Raw genomic sequence first — 22,672 nt, forward strand, 5'->3', positions numbered from 1 at the left:
CGAATAGAACCAAAAAGCTGACCCTCTCCTAGTAAGAGAGAATTCTTCTGGCCTGACAGTCTTCAGCCTGGAACATCCACCTTTTTCCTACTTTCGGACTCAAATGGAAATATTGGTTCTTCCTGGGTCTCAGGCCTGTCAGCCTTGAAACTGGAACTACACCATAGGCTCCCCTGAGTCTCTGACTTGCTGACTAACCCTGCAGATAGATCTTGGAAAGTGCCAGCCTCCATAATCATATGAGACAATTCCTTGTAATAAATCTCTTTATACATGTAAAGATAACACAAATACATTTTTCTCTGGAGGACCCTAACTATTATAAGCACCAACAGAGAGAACTTCTGACAGAAAGATCTAGTTTCTGTTGGGTAGAACTGTGTGCTCATCTGCAAACTGATAGCCAGTACCTCCACAAAGAGGCCAGATCACCTTTGTGGAGTGACTTGAAAGTGAATAGGCTTCTTTCTGCAATCCACACCAAAAAATGAGGCTCATTATTTTATCCTCACACATGGTCTACCGACTTCCTATTTGAAATCAATACCCTCTGACCTAAGAGGCTGTTTGCCACACAAGTAGTCAAGTCTACCAGAATGATGGTCTTATAGGAAAAAAAAATGCCTCTACCTTTGTGGTTAAAACTACCGTTTTTCTGGCTGGGCCTCTCTAAATCCCGGGAGGAGATTCAAAAGGGCCAGGGTAACAGACGAACTCATCCATGGCTGTTTTTTCAAGGTCACACACACAGCTGGGCTGCTGTGTTTGAAGCTGTGTGTCCCAGCTCCGTGATTGTACTCTGCAGTCTTTTTGGGATTATGGCTACCTCATTTAAAATTCTTATACCTGGTTATCATCAATAGGTAAGTTAGCTTTGAAAACATGTACATTAGCTCTGGATGTCAGGACACTATGCTGCAAAAAAGCATCAAGGAAATAGAAAAGAAAGGATGGCCTGTTTTATCCCTCTAGCTGACCTACCCCCTGTTCCAGAAGAAAGAAGGAAGAGTGTGTGACCCAAAAAATGTTTACTTTTAAAAAGCTGACTTTGGGAGCTAGAGGCCTGCCCTGAGAAAAGAAGAAACGCCATTCTGGAGGGGATCAGAGAAAAGTCAGGGACTGGGCACCATTACCTCATGACTAAGAGGTCAAGAGCAAGCTGAAGTAGAGTGAAGTTCCTCTATAAATAGCCCCTCGAGTAGAGAACACCTGTATCTTGGTGACACACATTCACCATCACCACCTAAACTTAATGTGATTGTTCGTCTGGTTTTCAAGAATTCTTCCAGGACAGTGGGAACTTTAAGTCCCCAGAAGGATGACAGAATTTAGAACTGAGTCCTGGGAGGAAGGTGATATGAACAGAAATCACAAGGTCTAGATTTGGGGAAAGGAGATGGGATGTTGGGCCAGCATCAGAATCAGGTGTTGGGCCAGCAGCCTAAAATGCAGGGCCCGGTGCCGGACCTTCAGGGGGGCAGATAATGAGGCACAGCCCTAAAAAGAAGGAACTTTGAGCCCCTGAAGGGCAGGGCCAATGTCAGAAGGCCAGGGCAGGATCATATCCCTGAGTGGGGAAAGCTCCGGTGCTTGAGGGGGGAGTAAGGAAGGGTCCACCTTCATGGCCATGTCTCCATTAGCATGGCCTTTTTCTTCTGGCTTGGGGACAGTTGGTGGCTCTGATTTCTGGAGTTCCGAGCAAATGATTAGAGGCGCTGTATTTTTCCCTCCATCATGAAGGCAAGGCTCGAAGAAAGGGCGAAGGGGGCCAGAGAAACTGTGGGTGAAAGTAAAGATGTGGGATCTGCTGGTCACATTGTAGAAGGAAATGACTCCAGCTTCATAGTCTAGGAAAACCCCCACACACTGTGGGGGCTCTTTCAGGCGCAGGATGGTCTGCGGGGATGTGAGAGCTTCATACTTCTTCTCACTACTCTGTCTTACAAGCCAGTGTCCATTGGCCGGCGTGGCGGTGACCTTGCCCTTCCTGCCCACAGACTCGCTACACACCCCCAGGGCCCATTTGGTCTTATCTCCCACGAACACCTCCCAGTAGTGACAGCCCGCCGTGAAGTACTCAGCTCCCAGGACGCTGACGACAAAGTCAAATCTCTGGGGGCCGTCGGGCACAGGCTGCTTTCTTTCTCCAAGTTTCACACGCCTCCGGTCCTCAGACAGCATGAGTTTGGGATGTGCTGTGTCCGGGTCCAGGGTCACTGCCACTGCAGAGAGTCACCGACAGGTGAGGCTGGGGAAGACAAGGTCTCAGATCCCCTGAGATCTTTGGGATCTTTGGGTAGCTTTGGAGGGAAAGATAATCCCTAGGCTGTGACCACTGTCATTGGTCTATTTGAGTCCATGGTTCTCCCTCCCCTATAAGTACTAGAACCAAAGAAAACTGTCTTCCAGTCCCTCAGATCTGTTGGCGGTGTATTAAGTGAAAGAGGAAAAAGTATTTCATCATCTGTGAAGCTTCCTTAATCCTTAGGAAATACTGCCTTTGTCTTCGATGTTCCAAAGGAATTTAATGTATGATAAACATGGGCTTTGATGTTAGATCCAGTAGCCAGCTAGGATGTCCCAGCTCTGCCACTCGCTGGTTATGTGATCTTGGGCTTGTTGTTTATCTCCCAACTTTAGTTCCTTCCTCTGTAAAATGGGAGTAGGGCTGTTGTACAGATTTGAGGAACTAATGCATGAGATAGTGCCGAGTTCACACAGTGAGGGTGTGATGCTCATTTTGGTAGCTAAAATGGGGCACCTGGGTGGCTCTGTCGGTTAAGCATCTGACTTCGTCTCAGGTCATGATCTCACAGTTCGTGGGTTCAAGCCCCACATCAGGCTCTGTGCTGACAGCTCAGAGCCTGGAGCCTGCTTCAGATTCTGTGTCTCCCTCTCTCTCTGCCCCTCCCCTGCTCATCATCTGTCTCTCTCTGTCTCTCAAAAATAAGTAAACATTAAAAAAATAAAATTATTGCTTATAATTACTATTGCTAAATGTTAGGATAGAGAAAAGGATTCAAAAGGATTCTTCCTTAAAATTGTGGACTATAAGGGTCACAGTGAGCCTCTCTCCTTCACCAAGTACAGAAAACAGGCTCTTCTTGGAGAGTAAATCCGTGAAATCTGTACTCAGTCAAGGTGGTGGGAGGAAGCCAGACCTCGAATGTCAGAAGAGTTTGTGAGCTCCCGGAGTGCCAACCAAGGTGACCTGGTGTTCTCTTAAGTGCCAACTCACCGATTCTATTAGACCTGCCTGAAGGAAGACGTGTGGATAGAAGGGGGATGAGCAGCTGGAAAACTGATACGGACTACAAAGCAGTGAAAATAACAGGTCTCGTTAAAACAGCAGCAACAGATTGCAAGCTATTTCAGAATAAAATGAAAAGAGATGTGCAAATCTTTTAGAACGAGCCTGCGAAACTTTTGTGTAGTACGCGTTGTTGGAGCTTCTGCATCACCCATTCACTTCTCTGAGAGTCTCAATCACCACGCCCCAAGAAAACTGATCATCAGAGAAAGAAGGATGTGGCAGGGGTGTGGAAAGAGACAAGAGCGCTGGCTGTTGGCCCAGCTGTGGGATAGGAAGGACCTCCCCAACATGAAAGCACGGAAGAGACAATACAGGAAAAGATGAATAAATTTGACTCCATAAAAAACAAAATGTTCATACATAAAAAAATAATATTATAGGGAAAGTAAAATGAAAATGAAAAAGTCAGAAAAGTAATTTGTGAAAAACATGACAAAGAACTAGTATGCTTTATATAGAAATAATATCTTCACTAATCAAAAAGTAGGCAGAACAGGGGCGCCTGGGTGGCTCATTCGGTTAAGCGTCCGACTTCGGCTCAGGTCACGATCTCACGGTTCATGAGTTCGAGCCCCATTTTGGGATCTGTGCTGAAAGCTCAGAGCCTGGAGCCTGCTTTGGATTCTGTGTCTCCCTCTCTCTCTGCCCCTTCCCCACTGGCACTCTGTCTCTCTTTCTCAAAATAAATAAGCATTTAAAAAAAAAAAAAAAGTAGCCAGAACAGGACAGGAGCAGACAAGTCACAAAGATGAAATGTGAATAACCAATAAACCTAAGATAAATCTCAAAACTCATAGAGAACTCATAGGAAGATCAAAACAAAGAGGGGAGACTTTCTAACTCTAAATGTGAACCCCAAAATCACAAAGATTTTTCAAAACTGATAAGCAGACAATCAGATTTGATTTTTACAAAGTTCTAAATGACAGTCTGAATTCCTCAGGACCAGAGCAATGGGCTCTGAAATGTGGATGATTTGGCTGGTGTGACTTACCAAAGTGCAGCCGGGCCCTCCTCCAGCCTGGAAGACGTAAAGGGGATGCCTGAGTTTAAGGACAGAGAAACGGGGAAGTCTTGGGGCTTGGGCGTCAGATGCAGGGAAAGTGTACCTCACCTGAGTTCGCTGCAGCTCTCTTCAACTCTAATAAAAGAAGAAACCAGGGGGTGAGCTATCACTGGAAACACAGAATCCACAGGAGACAAGGTGATACAGGAGTTATAAGCACATGGGACACTTACTCAGTTCATTCCGGAGGGTCTCTAAAGAAGAAAAACAGTTGGACCAATCAGAACAAGGGCGTCGACCTGCCCAGAATGCTGCAGCCCCATCCCAACCACACCCCCACATGAGATCCTGGGGAGCAATGCCCTGAGCCTCCCCGGTGACCGGGCTGGCAAGAGCAGCGGGCCCCCAGCCGTGGGCCAGCGTGCCCCAGAGACACCGCAGAGGGTCACCAAATTCCTGCGGCCCCCCCACAACTTCCCGGCAGACCAAGTAATAACACATCTACACACAGGTCACGACAACATCAACATTTGTAGATGTTGCGGGAGAAGCCTAAAATATCAGTTCACTTGAAACTATCACCAGATTTCCACTAGATTTTCTTCTGTATGTTTCCTCAGTGTAAAATAAAATAGACATGTCACGTGCCTGAAGACTTTTTTTGTTACAAAGAGGTTCTCGTTCGTGAAGTGGAGGAGACCCACTTTTCCACGCGTTCACTTTAAAGAGGACGCACACGCTTTGGATCCCACCTAAGGGAATGTCCCCCCTAGGTGATCAAAGGGGGTCTTCCAGGCAGCTTCCCCTTTGGGAGGTACAGCTCTTCCTGGTAAAACGGTTCCCGCATAGAGAGCAGATAACAGTCATGTGGGAAAGAGGAACAGGGAAGAGTTGAGAAAAGAGGGCTGTGGGAGCCAGTATATCCTCAGCCCCCAGGGCCTCAAGTACCCTTGCCCCCCTCTTCTGCCCCAACGAGTGAAACTGAGACACTCATCCTAGAGCAAAGATGTCAGCAGAAGGAGGTTTGCACCACAGGTGAGGAGCGGAACTTACTGAGCACTTTATGGAGCCTTCCTAAAACAAACAAACAGAAAAAGGCACAAGTGAACACATGTGGCCACTTTATCCCTGGGACGCACGCGGGAAGGCTCATGGCTCCGTCCCCTACAGTGAAGGGGGCGATGACCATCCTGTCGGCCCCTAATCCAGTCACATCTCTCAAAGCTCAGACCCGTGAACCTGGCGCCGCCACTTTCCCCAGTGACCCAGGCTGCCCAGAACTTCGGTTTCTCCCTTCTCTTCCCTTTTTGCCCGGCTCCTTTTCTCTTTCTGTCTGAGTGTTTCTGTACGTTTGTGACTGTGTGTACACGGGTGTGTCCCTTGCTCTCCTTCTATAACCTACTGTTTATAATAGCTATGGTGTCCAGCGGGAGGCCTATAGCATTGGCTTGTTGGCTCGTATTGTTCTCGACAGTAACTCCCCTGAAGAACTGCAGAGAGATTGGTAAATTTGGAGATCCCAGGTCTCGGGACATAAACTGTAAGCTCCTGAGACTACTGTGCTTGTGGCTTTTCTGGAGGCGCCATCCAGCCCACATTTTCTCCTAGCACTGGCCTTGCCAGAGAACTAAAGTTACACGTTCGAGTTCACTGCCAGGCCCTGTGCTAAGGGCGGGGCATGTGTTAGGCATTAGGCACTTGGGCAGTGAAACCGAATACAATACAGCCCCCAAAGAGCTTATGGTTGATTTTTACTATTCCCACTACTAACAGTCTCCATTTATTGTGTCCTGTTCTCATAACGAGGTGGGCACTGAACCCCCTCCACCATGTGAGGTGCATACAATTAGTATCCCCATTTTATAGAGTAGTTGTCTGAGGCTCAGAGGGAGGTGGAAATTTGCCCAGGTGACCAGGCTAGTAAGTGGCCGAGGAGGCAGGATTCCAACCCACATCTGTCTGGCTCCCAATCAGAGGTCAGCCCCACTACACCACCGTTCCTTCCGCTCTTGAACAGAGCAGCCATAGCATCCCTGAGTTGTGCACGCACCCACATTTCCATCGCCTTGGAGGAGATGTAAGCAGGGAGGAGAGGAGATGCTGAAATCGGTGCACATAGAGCCATTTCTGGTCCAGTGACTTGTCTTCCCAGCAAGACCTTAAGGGCATAGCCCCTGTTTGTTTGTGCCCTGAGTGTCTAACTTTTATGCTCAGTGGCTTACAGCAGACACTCGATTAATGAAGATGAAATGGCAGGAACAAAAAGGAGTACCAGGCTTTGTAATAAGAAGTTTTGTCTATTTGAGTCCTGAAAACAATCAGGTGAGGGGACTTACTGTCCCCATTTTACAGACGAGAAAACTGAAGCTCAGAGCAGTTAAGTGCCTTGTCTAAGGCCGGTAAGCGGCAGAGCAGTGATCTGAGCCAGGTATCACTGACCCAGTCGCTGACTCCAGAGCCTGTGACCCTCCCATCATATGATACCGCCTCTCTCGGTGCAAAAGTTGTATGGATTCCTCAGATTTTTCATACACCCCACATGACCATAATAGTACCTTTCTAAATAGTAAATAGACCTTCTTTTTCAATGATTGACAGAAAGGCTGGTGTAGGGACCTCAGGCCAATCCAGACCCGTGAATGCTGATCAAGTGCACCCCCTCACCATGGCCACCGGCCCTGTAACCCCTTGATATTGGAAAGTGAATTCCAATAATATTAATGGAAAATGTGTGTGTGTGTGTGTGTATAAAGTATGTATCATAGACTGTCAGCATTCATGTAGAAATAGAAAGAATATATTCTTTGTTATTTGTTCCCTGCTCTTTATTCTACACATATAATTACCTTTTTCTTTTGCGTGGTCTGAGAGAAGATTTTCTAGAGAAAGAAAAGTAAATGAGATTCTGTGCCGTTACTCTGAAGGTCCCCGATGCCTATTGAGTTCACCTGCTCTTGAACCTCCCTGTCTCCACCTCCACCTCCCTGACCCAGGCCCTCACCATCTCTCATCTGGATGACAGAAGTGGTGCCCCCCAACCTGCCCCCACATCTTGTCCCATTGCTCCCTCTGGTCCTTTCTCAACACTGCAGCCGGAGAGAGCTTCTCGAAGCACAATTCTGGCCAAGATTGCCCTGTTCACTGCTTTACCACTGCTCTGATAGGAAAGACCAAAACCCTTCACGTGATCTACAGGGCGTCACCTGGGCTGACCCCTGCCAAGTCCACAGCCTCATCCGCTGTCATCTTTGGCCTCATTTCCACACTTTGTTTCTTTCACATGCTGTTCCTTCTGCTGCACATGGTTTTCTATTCCCTCTTCCCTCCAGACCGCCTGTCTTCCAGATCACACATCACTTCCTCAGGGCCCCCCTCTCCTGTCCCTGAAGCTTGGTTGGTTCCTCCTGGTTACAGTCTTTACAACCCTTAGAACTCCCTCTCGTGGCATCTGTGCACAATTTGTTTGTATAATCATTTCATTCACATATGCTTCCTTGATTAGACTGAACGCCCCAAGAAGGCACAGACTGTGTGTGTTTTTACTCGCCATTGTGTCCCCAGCCTCCAGTATGGTCTGGGGTGCTTCGGAGACAATTACTAATTGTTGAACGAATAAAAGCTTCTCCCACGTTAGATCTACATGACTCCCACAGGAGTGGAGAGCAAGACCAAGGAATGAGTTCACATACAAAAACCACCAAACATACTGGAAGGCAAGCTGTGACAAGTAAGAGTCTGCAAAAACTGGAAATGGCAGGTATAGACCCCCCACCACCCCTGCCACCAGGACATCAGATGTTGGGACTTTCAGGTGCACAATTTAAATCAGTGGTCATTGGGAGCACAAAACCAATAAAACACAGTAATATCCCCACCAAGCTCAAGACACTTACCTACCTCCACCACCTGTTCATAGAGAAGATTCTCTGGAAGAAAGAAAGATGTGTCAGCTCAGTTAAAGGAAGGACTTTTTCTAGTAGGCAGGGTTGTCCAAAGATGGCCCACGCAAGCTGCCTGAGTAGGACTTTGCTCCTCGTCCCTGTGGGTGTGTGACTATTTGAAAGGATTAGAGGATCTTCAAACCATCAGATGGGAAAGGAGTGTTGGCTTATACGACTTTCAGGATCCTTTGTGACCCCGAGATCCTATGAAATTCAACCACATTCACAGGAGTTTTATCTAATGGATAGCACTGCATTTCTTAATTAATTAGAAGACTGGCATGATCAGTATTTTCCTAATTTATCAGAAGATGAGAATTCACAGCTCTGCCCAGGAGTTTTCTGCAGTTTCTTTGACCCTCTCTGCAATGTGAGTCCCCCAGCATGGCTCTACCAGTTTGCTCTCAGCCAGCTTGCAGGGTCTGCAACCTAGGGATAACTCATGTCCACATCTACTTCCTCCCGGCCATTTCCTAGAGAAGCCTCAGTCCCACTTCTCAGTCTCGGCCGGGACTCCCTTACCACTTAGTTACCTTTGGATCTTTTTTGCTTCCAAATGAGGCAAATGCCTGCCATGATGAGAAGCCCCAGGAAAGGCAGGATCACAGCAAGAGCCATTGCTGAGGAGGAGATCTTCCCTGGAGATGGGGCTGAAACAGAAACCACCAATGACCACCCTCAAAGGGCCCCACTTCAGATGGCAGGCAGCTCAGGCACATCCCAACCGTCTCCATCAAGTTTAGGGAGAGACCTCCAGCCAAGACAGGTGAGTGTCTTTGCTTCTGTCAGTAACTCCAACCCTGAATGACCCGGGGACAACTTTAAAGTGAGATACTCGACTCTTAGGAGTGGTGTTGATGCTCCCGCCCGAAGACAGTGGGTTAAACTCAGCCTTTCAACCACAACCTCATGCTGCCTTATATGAAACCATTATCTGGGGACTTTGGAGGATAGGAGGTGCTTCCTCAGGGGCCATCTCCAGTCTTCTCATGAGTACCCACCTGCCTCCCTGTCAAGTGAAACAACAGTCAGTGACATCTTTGCCCTGAGCCCTAGCAGCAGGGGCAGAACAGATTCCGGGGTGCTACAGCAGTAGATTAAAGCCTAGGCAGGAAGAAAGGAGAAAGGAAAGAAGAAAAAAAGAGCAGAAGAGGCTCCGTCACAAGTGGTGGAGAGCCTGGGCTGGATGCAAGACCTCACTCAACATTATGTGACCCTGAGCGAGAGACTGAGCCTCCCCAAGCCTGGCTTACCATCTGTAAAATAGAGATGATAATAATCCTTGTTCCACTGGGTTGTTGGGAGATTTAAAAGGATCATGGGGCACCTGGGTGGCTCAGTCAGTTAAGCATCTGACTCTTGGTTTTGGCTCAGGTCATGATCTCACGGTTCCTGAGTTCCAGCTCCACATCGAGCTCTGTGCTGACAGGGCAGAGCCTGCTTGGGATTATTTCTCTCCCTCTCTCTCTGCCCCTCCCCTGCTCTCTTGCTCTCTCTCTCTCTCTCTCTCTCAAAATAAATAAACTTAAAAAAATTAAATAATTGGGCGCCTGGGTGGCTCAGTCAGTTGAACATCCGACTTCAGCTCAGGTCACGATCTCGCGGTTCGTGAGTTCGAGCCCCACGACGGGCTCTGTGCTGACAGCTCAGAGCCTGGAGCCTGCTTCGGATTCTGTGTCTCCCTCTCTCTCTGCCCCTCCCCTGCTCATGCTCTGTCTCTCTCTGTCTCAGAAATAAATAAAACATCTAAAAAAAAATTTTTTTAATTAAACAATAAATAAATAGGGGCATCTGGGTGGCTCAGTCGGTTAAGCCTCCGACTTCGGCTCAGGTCATGATCTTGCAGTTTGTGAGTTTGAACCCTGCACTGGGCTCTGTGCTGACAACTCAGCCTGTAGCCTGCTTCAGATTCTATATCTCCCTCTCTTTCTGCCCCTCCCCAGATCTCTCTCTCTCTCTCTCAAAAATAAATAAACATTAAAAATTTTTGTTTAAATAAAGAAAGGGATAGGCAGGTAAAGCACTTAGCACTCAGAGGCAGTGGCAGTAGTAAGAGAAGGGAGGGGGCAGAGGTCATGACCCTTGCTTACTCGGGACCCCAGGCCACAGTCTATCTTTCTGGGCTCTAAAACCACTCTGCTCTGCCACATGGCCTCCATGTCTCAAGGATCTTTAAAAGGTTCATACCCCTTTAACCCCTCAATTCTACTTCTAGAAACACATTCTAAGAAAATAAAGTCACTTGCCAAAATATGTGCAAAGGTGTCCACTGCACCACTCATTATAATAGGAGGAAAAATTAGAAACCATCCAGATGTCCAGAAATAGGGCTTCGATTAATTTTATTCAGCCATAACCACACAATGAAGCACTATGTAGCCCTTAAAGGTCACGTTGCAGAGAACTACTGAAGGACATGGGCGGAAAATGCTCATGACATTAGAAGTGGAAAGGAAGAAGACACCAGGTAGAAAATTACATACGTGCAAAGACATACGCACTCAGAGATACACGCACACAAGACAGTCTTGAAAGAAATGCCCCAGGGCCCCTGGGGTGGCTCAGTCCCTTAAGCGTTGGGCTCTTGATTTCCGCTCAGGTCATGATCTCATGGTTCCTGGGATCCAGCCCCGCATCGAGCTCTGTGCTGACAGCATGGAGCCTGCTTGGGTTTCTCTCTCTCCTCTCCCTCACCCCCTCCCCCTGCTTGTGCTCTCTCTCTCTCTCAAAATACATTTTTTTTTAACGTTAGTAGTTCTCTCTAATTTATGACATTATAGGCCATTTGTTGGTTTCTTTAAAATGTTCCTCGTTTTTTTTTTTTCAAGTTTTCTGCTGCAAACATGTGTTACTCTTAGAATTTAAAAAAATGTGAAAATTCTTTATAAGGTTTCCACTAAGGTAGGAGTTTTCACCAGAGGCTTCAAGCCCATTTACGGCCCCAGCTTTTACCTGCTATGACCATGGCTGCCGTCTTCTCTTGGCCAAGGGCCAAGTTGCGGAAGGTGCAGGACACGTTCCCGAGCGTGCTGTCCCTGACTCTGCTGGACACCGCTGTCCGGAAGAGCCCAGCTTCCAGGGAATGGGCCTCCGACAGCGATAGAAGCACCCTGCCCTGAGGGTCTCTCCACTCGGCCCAAGGCTTTGGGAACCATCCCGCCGACCTGCACACCAGATGGATCCATCCAGCGTCGTAGCCCTTCACGTGGATGTAAGGGTCGGAGCCTACAACTGGGAGGGGGACAGGGAACAGAGACGCCTGGCCGTGGGGGCGCGGTCCCCGCGGGAGCCCTCCCCCTCTTCCCACGGTCTCCGGGGTGGGGGGGCAGCAGGGGCTGCTCACGGCACGTGCATGCCCACCCTCTCCCCACCTTCATCCTCCTCCCCACGGGGTGAGACAGTCTCTGGCTTCATCCTCATACCTTCTCTAATCCGCCCCTAGGGTAACTGCACCCCACGATTCAGATCTCGGGGGCACCTCAGTCCCCCTTGGACAATGACTAACCAGCCACCTGCAGGGTCACGGTGCCCTCTCGAGTCAGGTTTCCGATCTGGACCTGGCATCGGTACTGCCCTCGGTCCTCCAGCCGGACCTGGCGGATCTCCAGGCTGACGCTCCCCTCTCGGGCGTCCCTCCGCATGGCCGTTCGCCCCTTGTACTCCGGCATCACGCCTTCCTCCCGGTCTTTCCCGTCCCGGAACACGTGCACCGCCTGGGAGCGGTCCGGGTGTGGGGACCGCAGCCACGTCACCGCGGTGGGCACGGTGACCGGCCACAGGGCGAGCGGGCAGGGCAGCTCGGCTGTGCCCCCTAGCGGGGCCAGGTGGAAGTTGCCAGTGTCCCCTGTGCGGTGCGGACAAAAAAGGGACAAGGGCGTCTGGGAGGGATGGGAGCGCAGGAGCTATGCCATGGACGAAGGGGACGTCTTGGGGAAGGGCAGGGCCTGGGAAGGGCATGGGAGGGGCCTGGGAGAGGACTGGGGGGGTGGGGGGAGGTTAGAAGTGAACGCGAGAAGAAATAAGGCCCCCTTGCGCTTGGGTCTCCTTCCGCAGACGTCCCGGACACGGGAAGAGGTTCACAAACTCCTACCTGACACACGCATGGGCAGGCAGAGGAACACGAGTGCCACGAGGCAGCCGGAGAGCCAGGCGCCCGAGGAGCTTGCCATCTCCATCCGAACTAGGAGGACAGACACAGGGAGACACCAGAAAGGGCTGGTGAGCTTGATGAGGGAACGGGGACAATGGAGGAGGTGGGGGCGCAGGCACGAGCCGCACAGCAAGCACTCTGGAATCCCACAGCCCAGCTTGGCTACTTACCTCCGTGGAAACTCGTGACTTAACTTCTCTGAGTAACCTTGTGACTGAGGCTCTGCTTCTCCATCTTTAAAATGGGTATAATAACTGTGCCTCCTTGCAGGATTATTGTGAGGATTGGAGGACGTAAGTGCTCAACATGGAAGCCGTGACTGAGGGCCATGGTGACAGGGAGGCTGAGACACTGAGTGTGATTTCGAAGGCATAGGCAGGGGTCTGGAGAAACAAGAACTCACACCCAGAACTAACCAGGTGCACACCAGAATATAGGCTTCTTCTAGCATTTAGTGTCTCAAGCCAGGCTTGGCAAGGGCCTGTTGCTGGCCCTTCCACAGTTGCTCTTCCATGCACAGCGGATTCAAGTCTTAGCTCCATTCATGTACTAGCTCCATGTCCCTGGGAATATTGTTTAAAATCTGTGGGCCTCCAGTGCTTAATCTATAAAGGGGGGAGCTTCTTCCCAGATGCAAGGAGATAATGCATGGAAAGCACTTGCCGCAAACGCCCGGCAGAAAAAGTGCTCAATAAAAGTGCTGTAGTTGTTATTACTAAATCACCTTGTGCATTAACCACAGTTTAGTTATTACTAAATGCACCTTGCGCATTAACCAAAAGGACACCCTAGAGGATTCCCTACTATAAAACTCTCCCCACCTACTTGTGACTGCCTGAAATTCCTTTAGGGGGAACCAAACCTTTTCATGCCACAACCGGGGATGAAGTTTAAAGGTAAAAAAACACTCCAGGGAAGAGATAATGTCTCTTGAATTCTCCCCAAGATTTCACATCCTTTCTAAAGAGGAGGGTTTTTGTAGAAGTCCTCAGGTCAGGTCCCGGAAGGTCTTGGAATAGGGCAAAAAGAGACTTGGAGGAGGTGGGGCCATCAAAGGGAGGAGGAAAAACGGAGGATGGACTTAAGCTTTGAACGAATTTCCAGTTCTGTTTCTCTCATGGCAAACAGCACACTGCTTTAGGGTTGTTTTTGTTTCGTTTGTTTTGTTTTTCAGTCACGACGCATGTAATATCCATCTCTAATCCCCTAGGGTTGCAAATGGCAACACAGCACTAGGACACACTGAGGTTAGGATGACAATTAGGACATTTTTCCCCCCTCTATCCCACCCACTTTCCCACAGGTTACCAGCTACTCAGAAACTGAATAGAGAAGTTAGGCAAAGGAGACACATATTTCATGTGTCTTTTTTTTAAAGTGTGTATTCTGTTGTTGGGTAGAGGGTGACGAGTGTAATGTAAGGTCTTAGCTTTTTTTATTAAAGATGTGACTTTCATGCATAATCTCATCTGAGAAGAGCAAAGAGTAAGACAATGGGAAAATTCCCAAGAATCTAAGGCTAAATAAAGCCAAATGGTAAAAGAAAAGCTAGTAGACCTAGCGAACTGAGGGCTGGAGTCAGATGCCTTGGTTTCAGTCTTGTCTTGGTCCCTAACTGACTATGTGACTCTATAACTTTGAGCAAATCACTTAAACTCTTAGGCCCTGAGTCTCCTGTCTTGAAAATAGGAGATTCACTTACATTTGCTGAATTCATTGTAAATTGGGAAGGAACAAGAGGTAAAGAAACGTTACTTGGGGGCGCGTGGATAGCTCAGTCGGTTAAGCATCCACCTTCAGCTCAGGTCATGATCTTGCAGTTCGTGAGTTCGAGCCCCACGTTGGGCTCTGTGCTGACAGCTCAGAACCTGGAGCTTGCTTCCGATTCTGTGTCTCCCTCTCTCTCTGCCCCTCCCCCACTCACACTCTCTCTCTGTCTCTCAAAAATAAATAAAACATTAAAAAAAAAAGAAATGTATTTGCCTTTGATTCAGTAAGAAATATCCTGGAAATCTATTCTAAGAAAAGAATCTTAAATATAAAAGGTCACATGATCTCACCAGTATATTTATAAAAGTGAAAAACTGGACTATCTATAGGTACATCAATAAGGAAATGACTAAGTAAATTATGGCTCATCAAGCCTGTGTTTCAAATGATTAGTTTCAAACTAATAATGATGTGTTAAAATCAAAATACAAAATAACATATTTACAATGATTATAACTAAAGAGTGTGTAAGAAAGGAGTTGAGAGGAAGTCCTATAAAATATGAATATTAATAATTAAGGTGTTGGTGGGGCACGTGCGTGGCTCAGTCAGTTAAGCATCCAACTTGGCTCAGGTCATGATCTCACAGTTCGTGAGTTCAAGCCCTGTGTTGACAGCTCAGAGCCTGGAGCCTGCTTCAGATTCTGTGTCTCCCTCTCTCTCTGCCCCTTCCCCACTTATAGTCTGTCTCTCTCAAAAATAAATAAACATTAAAAACATTAAAATTAATTAAGGTGTTGGAAATATAGACAATTTTTTCTCATCTCTATTTCCTAACTTATTAATAAAGCATAATAAAATAATAAAAAGACATAACACAAAACTAAATTTAGCAAAAAATAAATACACTTATTAAAGGATTTTGATTAGATGGAGCTTTTCTTAACCGACTGAGCCACCCAGGCGCCCCATAGATGGAGCTTTTCTAACTCCAGTATACTATGAAAAGGAAAAATTATATATCGAGTGTTTGTCTTGCAGTTCTTTGCTAGAAATAACTTAATTTGGAAACTTGATGCCTACATTTACAAAATTATGAAGAGCAGGATTAGTCAGATTAGCCAGATTGTAATTTTGAGAGCCTTCAGAGGGCAGAGCAGTGCTGAAGGAGAACCAGGGTATTCAATGTACGTTTCCAAGTCAGAAGGAGAGAAGAAACATAAGTAAGATCGGGAGGAGAAGCAAAAGATGGTAGAAGGGGGACAGAGTAGAAGAAAAAGACTGAAAGTATAAAAGGGTGAACAGACAGTGCGTGGGAATCCTCCATCACTGGCTCTCTGGGTACTTACTACCTCTGCTATGAGTCCCCCATAGTACAGCAGGTCCTCCAAACACATTGTTAATCTAATTAGGTATTTTTTCATTCCTATACCTGCACTTTAACTTTTGCTTTGTACTTATCCAACTTCAAGGAACTAAAAGCCATCTTTCCTATCTTCCCTGGTCGTGGCTATAAATTCTCTTAGACTCTGTGAGCCCCTCACACTTGCCCTCTGGGATGAGTGTTTCCTGCCCTGACAGTCACCTGCCAGTCAGCCAGCTCCAGCTCACATCCAGAAGAGCCCCATGGCATTTCAGCCATTTTTTTAAAGTTTTTATTAAATAAAATATACTGCTTTTTCTATCCCGTAGACAATCTGGAAATTATAAAAAAAAAAAAAATAGGTAAAATTTTTAAATTTATTTTTTAAGTGTACATTTTTTTAAATGTTATTTTCAAGAGAGAGAGAGAGCAAGGGCGAATGTGGGAGGGGCAGAGAGGGGGACAGAGGATCCGAAGCAGACCCTGAAATGACAGCAGTGAGCCCAGTGTGGGGCTTGAACTCACAAACCATGAGATCATGACTTGAGCCAAAGTCGATGCTCAACCGATTGAGCCACTTAGGTGCCCCTAAAATTTTTAAATCATCTGAAATCTCTCCACCCAGAGATATATTCTGTCAAATTTTTTTCCATGCATGTATGTAACTTTTTTTAAAAAATTGGACCATACCATATATGCTGCTGATATCTGTCATGTTCCCTAACCACTACATTATGTGCATTTTCCCATACCATCAAATATTCTTTTTTTTTTTTTTAATTTTTTTTTTGACGTTTTTATTTATTTTTGAGACAGAGAGAGACAGAGCATGAATGGGGGAGGGGCAGAGAGGGAGGGAGACACAGAATCGGAAGCAGGCTCCAGGCTCTGAGCCATCAGCCCAGAGCCCGACACGGGGCTCGAACTCACAGACCGCGAGATCGTGACCTGAGCTGAAGTCGGACGCTTAACCGACTGAGCCACCCAGGCGCCCCTCAAATATTCTTTTAATGACTTATGTGCCACGGATATCATGGATATTCGAGAATTTTTAAAGTAAATCTATATTGTAGGATATTTAGGTTGTTTTCCAACACATTGCTGTATTAAGCATCGCTACCAGATAAGACCTGGAGGGCCAGAGTTAGAAGTCTGAGCCCTAATCTTGGTTTAGTCCCTAACTAACTGTTGACTTTGTAACTTTAAGCAAGTCACTTACATTCTTAGGCCTTGAGGTTCCCATCTTTAAAATAGAGAGACTTTTAATTTGCACTGCCAAATTGCCTTCTAGAAAGGTCATATCAGTTTACCGAAGTGAGGAAATTGCTTGTTTCCCCACAAGATTGCCATCACATGGCTTCATGTTTTTAAAAGAATCTTTGTCATTTTAATGAGTAGCAAAATGGTATCTCTTTTATTTTTTATTTATGTAAAAAATGTGTTAATGTTTTTATTCATACTTTGAGAGACAGAGAGACAGGGTGTGAGTGCGTGAGGGGCAGAGAGAGAGAGGGAGACACAGAATCTGAAACGGGCTTCAGGCTCTGAGCTGTCAGCACAGCGCCCCACACGGGGCCCAAACCCACGAACCGTGAGCTGAAGTTGGGCACCGAACTGACTGAGCCATCCAAGTACCCCAAATGGTATCTCTTTTAAAAGAATTAATGGTGTTTTGTTTTAATTTATATTTTTTTGATTACTTATTATTTGGACTTTGTCAGTTATCTAAATACTTTGTCCATTTTTTTATGTGGGCATCTGTCTCTTTAACGGTTTGCAAAATTCTTCACATAGCAACAATTTTCTTTCTACTACACGTGTTGGAAATATGTTGTCCCCAGGCACCCATTTACGTTTAAGTTTTATTTATTTCTTTATTTATTTTACGTTTAAGTTTTAAAGAGTTTAATTTCAAAACCTTCTAAATCAGAAAAAACAAAACAAACAAACACAAAAAACCACGCACGGGAAGTTCCCTTGACAACCCCAAGCAGGCTAAGAAGACTCCTCAAATCTACAAATGATTGGTCTAGATGCACAGAGCATAGGACCTGGCTAATAAGAAGGACTAAATACATGACAGCTGTAATAATAATGATAACAATATTACTTCAGTGAGAATCTTTAGACAAAACCCATCCAGCCCTCTTGTCCCTCATCCTTTTATGCTTATTTCCACTTGCCCCATTTTGTCTTCTAAAATGTACTTGTGAGTAAGGAGAAAGGGGACAGTTTCTCCAACAAACTTGAGGATCCCGAGAAAGTCAAAGGACTAAGGAGAATGAAGAGGAGAGAGAGGGAGGACTCACCACCTTTGGAATCAGGGGCCCTTTGTCCCTCACCAGCAGACCTGGAGTCTCCAAGCTGGGAACACTCCCTCCGTCCATCCACGGAGATCAGGCTTCAGGCAGGAGCATCAGGTAGGGCTGAGGTGAGCCTGGGAAGAGTTCATCTTTTATTCTCAGCCCTCAGCCCTCAGGCCTCAGCCCTCAGGCCTCAGGCCTCAGCCCTCAGCCCTCAGCCCTCAGCCCTCAGCCAGGGGCTTCTCCTGCCCCACACACTCCCCTCTAGCTGCCTCCTATACACCAACCAGCCACACCCTGCCTGTCCGCCCCTGATAAAGGAACAGAGCAGAAAGGAGGCTCCCTAAAAGCGAGGGAACCTCCCAGTGCTACCCGCTGCGAGGGAACTTTGCCCCAAAGCCTCCTTCCCCTCCCAGGCGGAGTGATTCCCTTCCATATATTTCCATCCTGTCGCGTTCTTTCTCACAAGCTCGCTGCCCTTTGCTTTCCATATTAGAGTAAAATTGAAGATTGGTTTCAAAGACACCCACCAATGAACCACCTTCCTTACCTCACTACCTTTATCTCCAGCTGCACCCTGACATGTGCTTTCTGGCAAACAGACTTGCTGACTGTCTCCCAACATGTGATAAACCCTTTCCTGCCTGTCTTGCTTTCATAACATCCATAACTGCATATGCACAATATCCATAATTGTATCCTTAATAATGCAGTATATATCTTTATTTATCTTTGAACTTTGTAAAAATGTAATACATTGTACGTAATTCCCTGTGACTTCCTTTTGTTCACTCAACCTTAGTTTCTGAGTCTAGCAGACATCTGTGGTGGACACCATATCCCCTCAGCAACCCCCCTCCCCGGATCCTGGGGTAGCTGAAACTTGCAGGCAAGCTGCCAGCATGCCACCTCAAAGACCACAGGGTCTCTTTGCTTGTCTGACTCGGCTCTACACAAAGGGAAGGCTGTTCGACCTGTGTGCCGCCCAGAAGTTCAGGAACTTTAATGCCCTGAAGGGATTAACTGGGCAGTGACAGGCGTCAGTGGAAAAGGCTCCAGCCTCACACCTTGAGGGACAGTTCTGAGCTGTATTCTACGCGACACCTCAGAGAGTTGCCAGAGGAAATGAGCACAGTAGCACACAGATGTCATTAGCTCAATAATGCACATTTTATTGGTTTTTTCTTCCTTTTCTTCTCACCCATTCCTGATTCCTGGGATCACCTCCTAACTCTTGCACTGAAGGACCCAGTTCACACTCTGCTTTTTGGTGGAGTACAGATTAAAGTACTGAAATTCATCCAGATTGATTCAGAGAGCTCTGGTACGTTCCTTCACCACTGGGTGGTAGACATTGTATGAATATACCAACAGTGTGTCTATTCCCTCATTGATAAAAATGTGGGTTGTGCCTGGGCCTTTGCTTTTACAAACAGTGCTGCTGTGAACATTCTTTCCTGGCTCACATGTGCAAGAGTTTCTCTAGGAGAGCAATGTGCGGGGTCCATGGGGTCCATGAACTCCGGAAGCCCCTGAGACCCTTTCCTGAGGTCCCCCAGTATTGTTATGCTCGTAATAATACTAAACTGTTATTTGCTTTTTTCACTGTGTTGACATTTCATCTGCCGTTGTGGGCTTGATAGCTTCCCAATAAAAAAAGATCATGCTCTTGAGATTGATAGTGACATTAATAATTAGCGATTATTTGTTTTAGGGGCGCCTGGGTGGCTCAGTCGGTTAAGCGTCCGACTTTGGCTCAGGTCACAATCTCATGGTCCGTGAGTTCCAGCCCCGCGTTGGGCTCTGTGCTGATAGCTCGGAGCCTGGAGCCTGCTTCGGATTCTGTGTCTCCCTCTCTCTGACCCTCCCCTGTTCATACTCTGTCTCTCTCTGTCTCAAAAATAAATAAACGTTAAAAAAAATTTTTAAACGTAATTAGTGATTTTTTGACGTTATGTAATGAAATGTGTCAACATTTGAAAGACCTGTGTAACTCAGTGAACCAGTAACTTCCAAATGACTAATGCATGTCTTGACAAAATCACGCAAAGGTAAAAGATCTACTCAAAATGCAAGAGAATTCAGTGGTAACAGAGTCTGAAAAGTTCATTACCGGCTTATACATTTTAAAGTTGCTAGGAGAGCACATCTTAAAGGTTCCCACCACAACAAAGAAATGGTAATTATGTGACCCGATGGAGGTAGTAGCTGACTCTATGGTGGTAATCATTTTGCAATATATAAGGGTATCAAATCTACAAGTTGTACGCCTATATGTCAATTTTATCTCAGTAAAGCTGAGAGAAAAAAAGACAAGAAAAGTTCACCGGGATGGCTGCAGATCCCATGCTGCAGTAACCTTTCAGAAACTACCATTGGCCAAGTTTGGCCAAAGTATCAAAGAAGAATATCCACAATTACTTGAGAAGGCGATTGAAATGCCCCTTTTCCAATCACATCCACTTCAACCACACAGCCCACTGCAGTGGATCAAATTTTTTAAGAGCTGATACGAGAATACAGCTGTCTTTTATCAAGCCAGACGCTTAAAAGATGGACAGATGTGTGAAACAAAACCACTCTTCTCACTAATTTTTTTGCTTCAGAAAATAGCTGTTCTCATAAAACATATTTTGTTTATGTTAACGTGTAAGGACATGTTTAAATGAAGTAATAATTTCTTAGTTTAATTTCTACTCTGGCAAATTTCCAAAAATATAACCCATTTAAGGTACACACACACACACACACACACACACACACACACACCTACATACATCATAATCCCTTGATATTATTTGATATCCTTGATGATTTGATATGTTCACACATTTTCAATGGTGTCAGACATGTCTTTTTACACATGGTTTGTTCAAATCTGCATCCAAACGAGACGCACATATTACATTTTGTGGTTCGGTTTCTAAAGTGCCTTTGTTCCATAATGGTCTCTTTGCCCTTTTTTTAAAGATTTTTGTCTTTATACCCTTGATTATTGGTAAAACTTAGAAATTTGTCTCGTACAATGTCCCACATTCTGGACTTGGCTGATTGCTTTCTAGTGGTATCATTTAATTTATTTCTCTATCCCTCATATTTCCTGTGATTTGGAAAGCTGGAGGTTTGATTAGATTCAGGTTCACTTCCAGGCGGTGTGTCCAGGATGAGAGCCTTAACCTTTCTGTGTCTCAGTTTCCTTATCAGTAAATTGAGGATAAGAATGGTAACTACCTCACTGGGAGAGTATAAGGATTAAATTAGTTAAAATATATAAAATACTCAGAACAGAGCTTGACACCCAACATTTGGTAGCTATTATCATTATTTGAGGACAGCCTCCAGCTTCAAAGCTAGAGACCAAAATAAACAACAAAAAATCATCTAGGAAGTGAAAGGAAAGAGCAGAAAATTACAACTGATGTCCTCAGGTATATGAAATGAGAGAAGGTCCTGAATCCACAACATGAAAGCAAGAGGGTGCCAAAAGAAAAGTCAGGTTACCAGGAAAAACTCAGAAATTACAATTTTGGAGCAGAAATGAGAACACTCAACAAAAGAAGCGGGGATGAAGTTCAGGAAAATCTCTTATAAACTAGAGCAAAACCAAGAGGTAGAAAATGAGAAAGAAAAGATTTTAAAAACAAAGGAATCTATCACAGAGAAAGTCTCCCAAAATCGAACACTACACGCTTCCTGACTGAAAGGGAGTGTCTAGTACAATGAATGAAAAAGACTTACCATGACAAGTCATTATGAGCGTTCGGAACACCAAGGATGAAGGAAAAACCTATACCCTAAAAAATTCTGGAGAACAAATGAACAAACAAAAATTACACAGGAAGTAACAGAAATCAAAATAAAAATCAGATTTCTCAAAAGTCTAGCCACATGAGAAGCTAAAAGACAACAGATCAATACCTTTAAAATTCCAAGAGAATTTGATTTCCAATCTGGAAATCTGTACCCCGCCAAACTGTCAAATGTGAGAGTAAAATCAAGCCATTTTTAGACAAGCAAGGTTTCAAACATTTACCTCCCATGAACCCCTTCTGGGGAGGTTACTGGAGAATGCACTATTCTAAAATGAGAGAATAAACCACAAATGGGAAGATCCAGGACACAACGGATTTGGCACCGGGGAGAAGAGATGGGAATCCCCAGAATGTGGCTAGGGGAAGTCCTACAACAATAGTTGCCTAGTGAGGCCAAGACGATAATTTGGAGAGAAGAGGATGGGCCTAAGGAAGGATGTCTCCAATTAAAAAAAAAGAAAAAAAAAGACATTGAAAGATCACCAGATTCACGTGACCAGATCAAGAGATGTTTTATAGTCCAGAGGGAGAATTTGGGGAAGAATTAACAATAGATGCATACATAACTAAGTGAATGGGGGAAAAAGGCAATTTTTGACTATAGGAAAAAAAATTATTCAATAAAGTGAATGTAATCTTAGTATGGTATACACCTCAATTGTAAAAATATACTGTGGTTGTATCAACATAAACTCTGACTCAGCCAACTAGGGAATTAAGCAGACTGGCCAACAGTCTGTTGATGGTCACAAAAAGATGACAGATGATGGATAGATAGATAGATATCATAAACTCATGGAGGAATTAGGGGGAGGGGATTTTCACTCCTTCCAGACTCTCACTCCTTCCAGACTCCCCCTCCTTCCAGACTCCAGCCTCACTATCCTGATGAAGAATCCCAAACCAGTGTCTCTACACCTGTACCTTTCTGGAGCTAGACAACTGTTCTTGCCTATTGCCACCTCGAGTGTAAACTAACATACAAACTGTGTGTGTGTGTGTGTGTGTGTGTGTGTGTGTGTGTGTCTCTCTCTCTCTCTCTCTCACACACACACACACACACACACCTCTAAT

General features: G+C 45.7%; 1 protein-coding gene across 1 annotated transcript; it reads right to left on the reverse strand.

The window, feature by feature from the left end:
• Window positions 1–664: 664 nt before the first annotated feature.
• ERMAP (erythroblast membrane associated protein (Scianna blood group)) lies at window positions 665–18,031 on the reverse strand. Its single transcript, XM_049617350.1, has 12 exons — window positions 17,793–18,031; window positions 12,351–12,440; window positions 11,766–12,104; window positions 11,213–11,491; window positions 8,794–8,910; window positions 8,213–8,245; window positions 7,166–7,198; window positions 5,373–5,393; window positions 4,553–4,573; window positions 4,428–4,454; window positions 4,308–4,334; window positions 665–2,222 (listed from the first exon to the last, which is right to left on the reverse strand). Exons 2-12 carry the CDS (start codon window positions 12,433–12,435, stop codon window positions 1,498–1,500), a joined length of 1,707 nt encoding a protein of 568 aa, XP_049473307.1. The 5' UTR covers window positions 12,436–12,440; window positions 17,793–18,031; the 3' UTR covers window positions 665–1,497.
• Window positions 18,032–22,672: the final 4,641 nt, after the last annotated feature.

Source organism: Panthera uncia (genome assembly GCF_023721935.1).
Source record: "Panthera uncia isolate 11264 chromosome C1 unlocalized genomic scaffold, Puncia_PCG_1.0 HiC_scaffold_4, whole genome shotgun sequence".
Classification (NCBI taxonomy): Eukaryota; Metazoa; Chordata; class Mammalia; order Carnivora; family Felidae; genus Panthera; species Panthera uncia.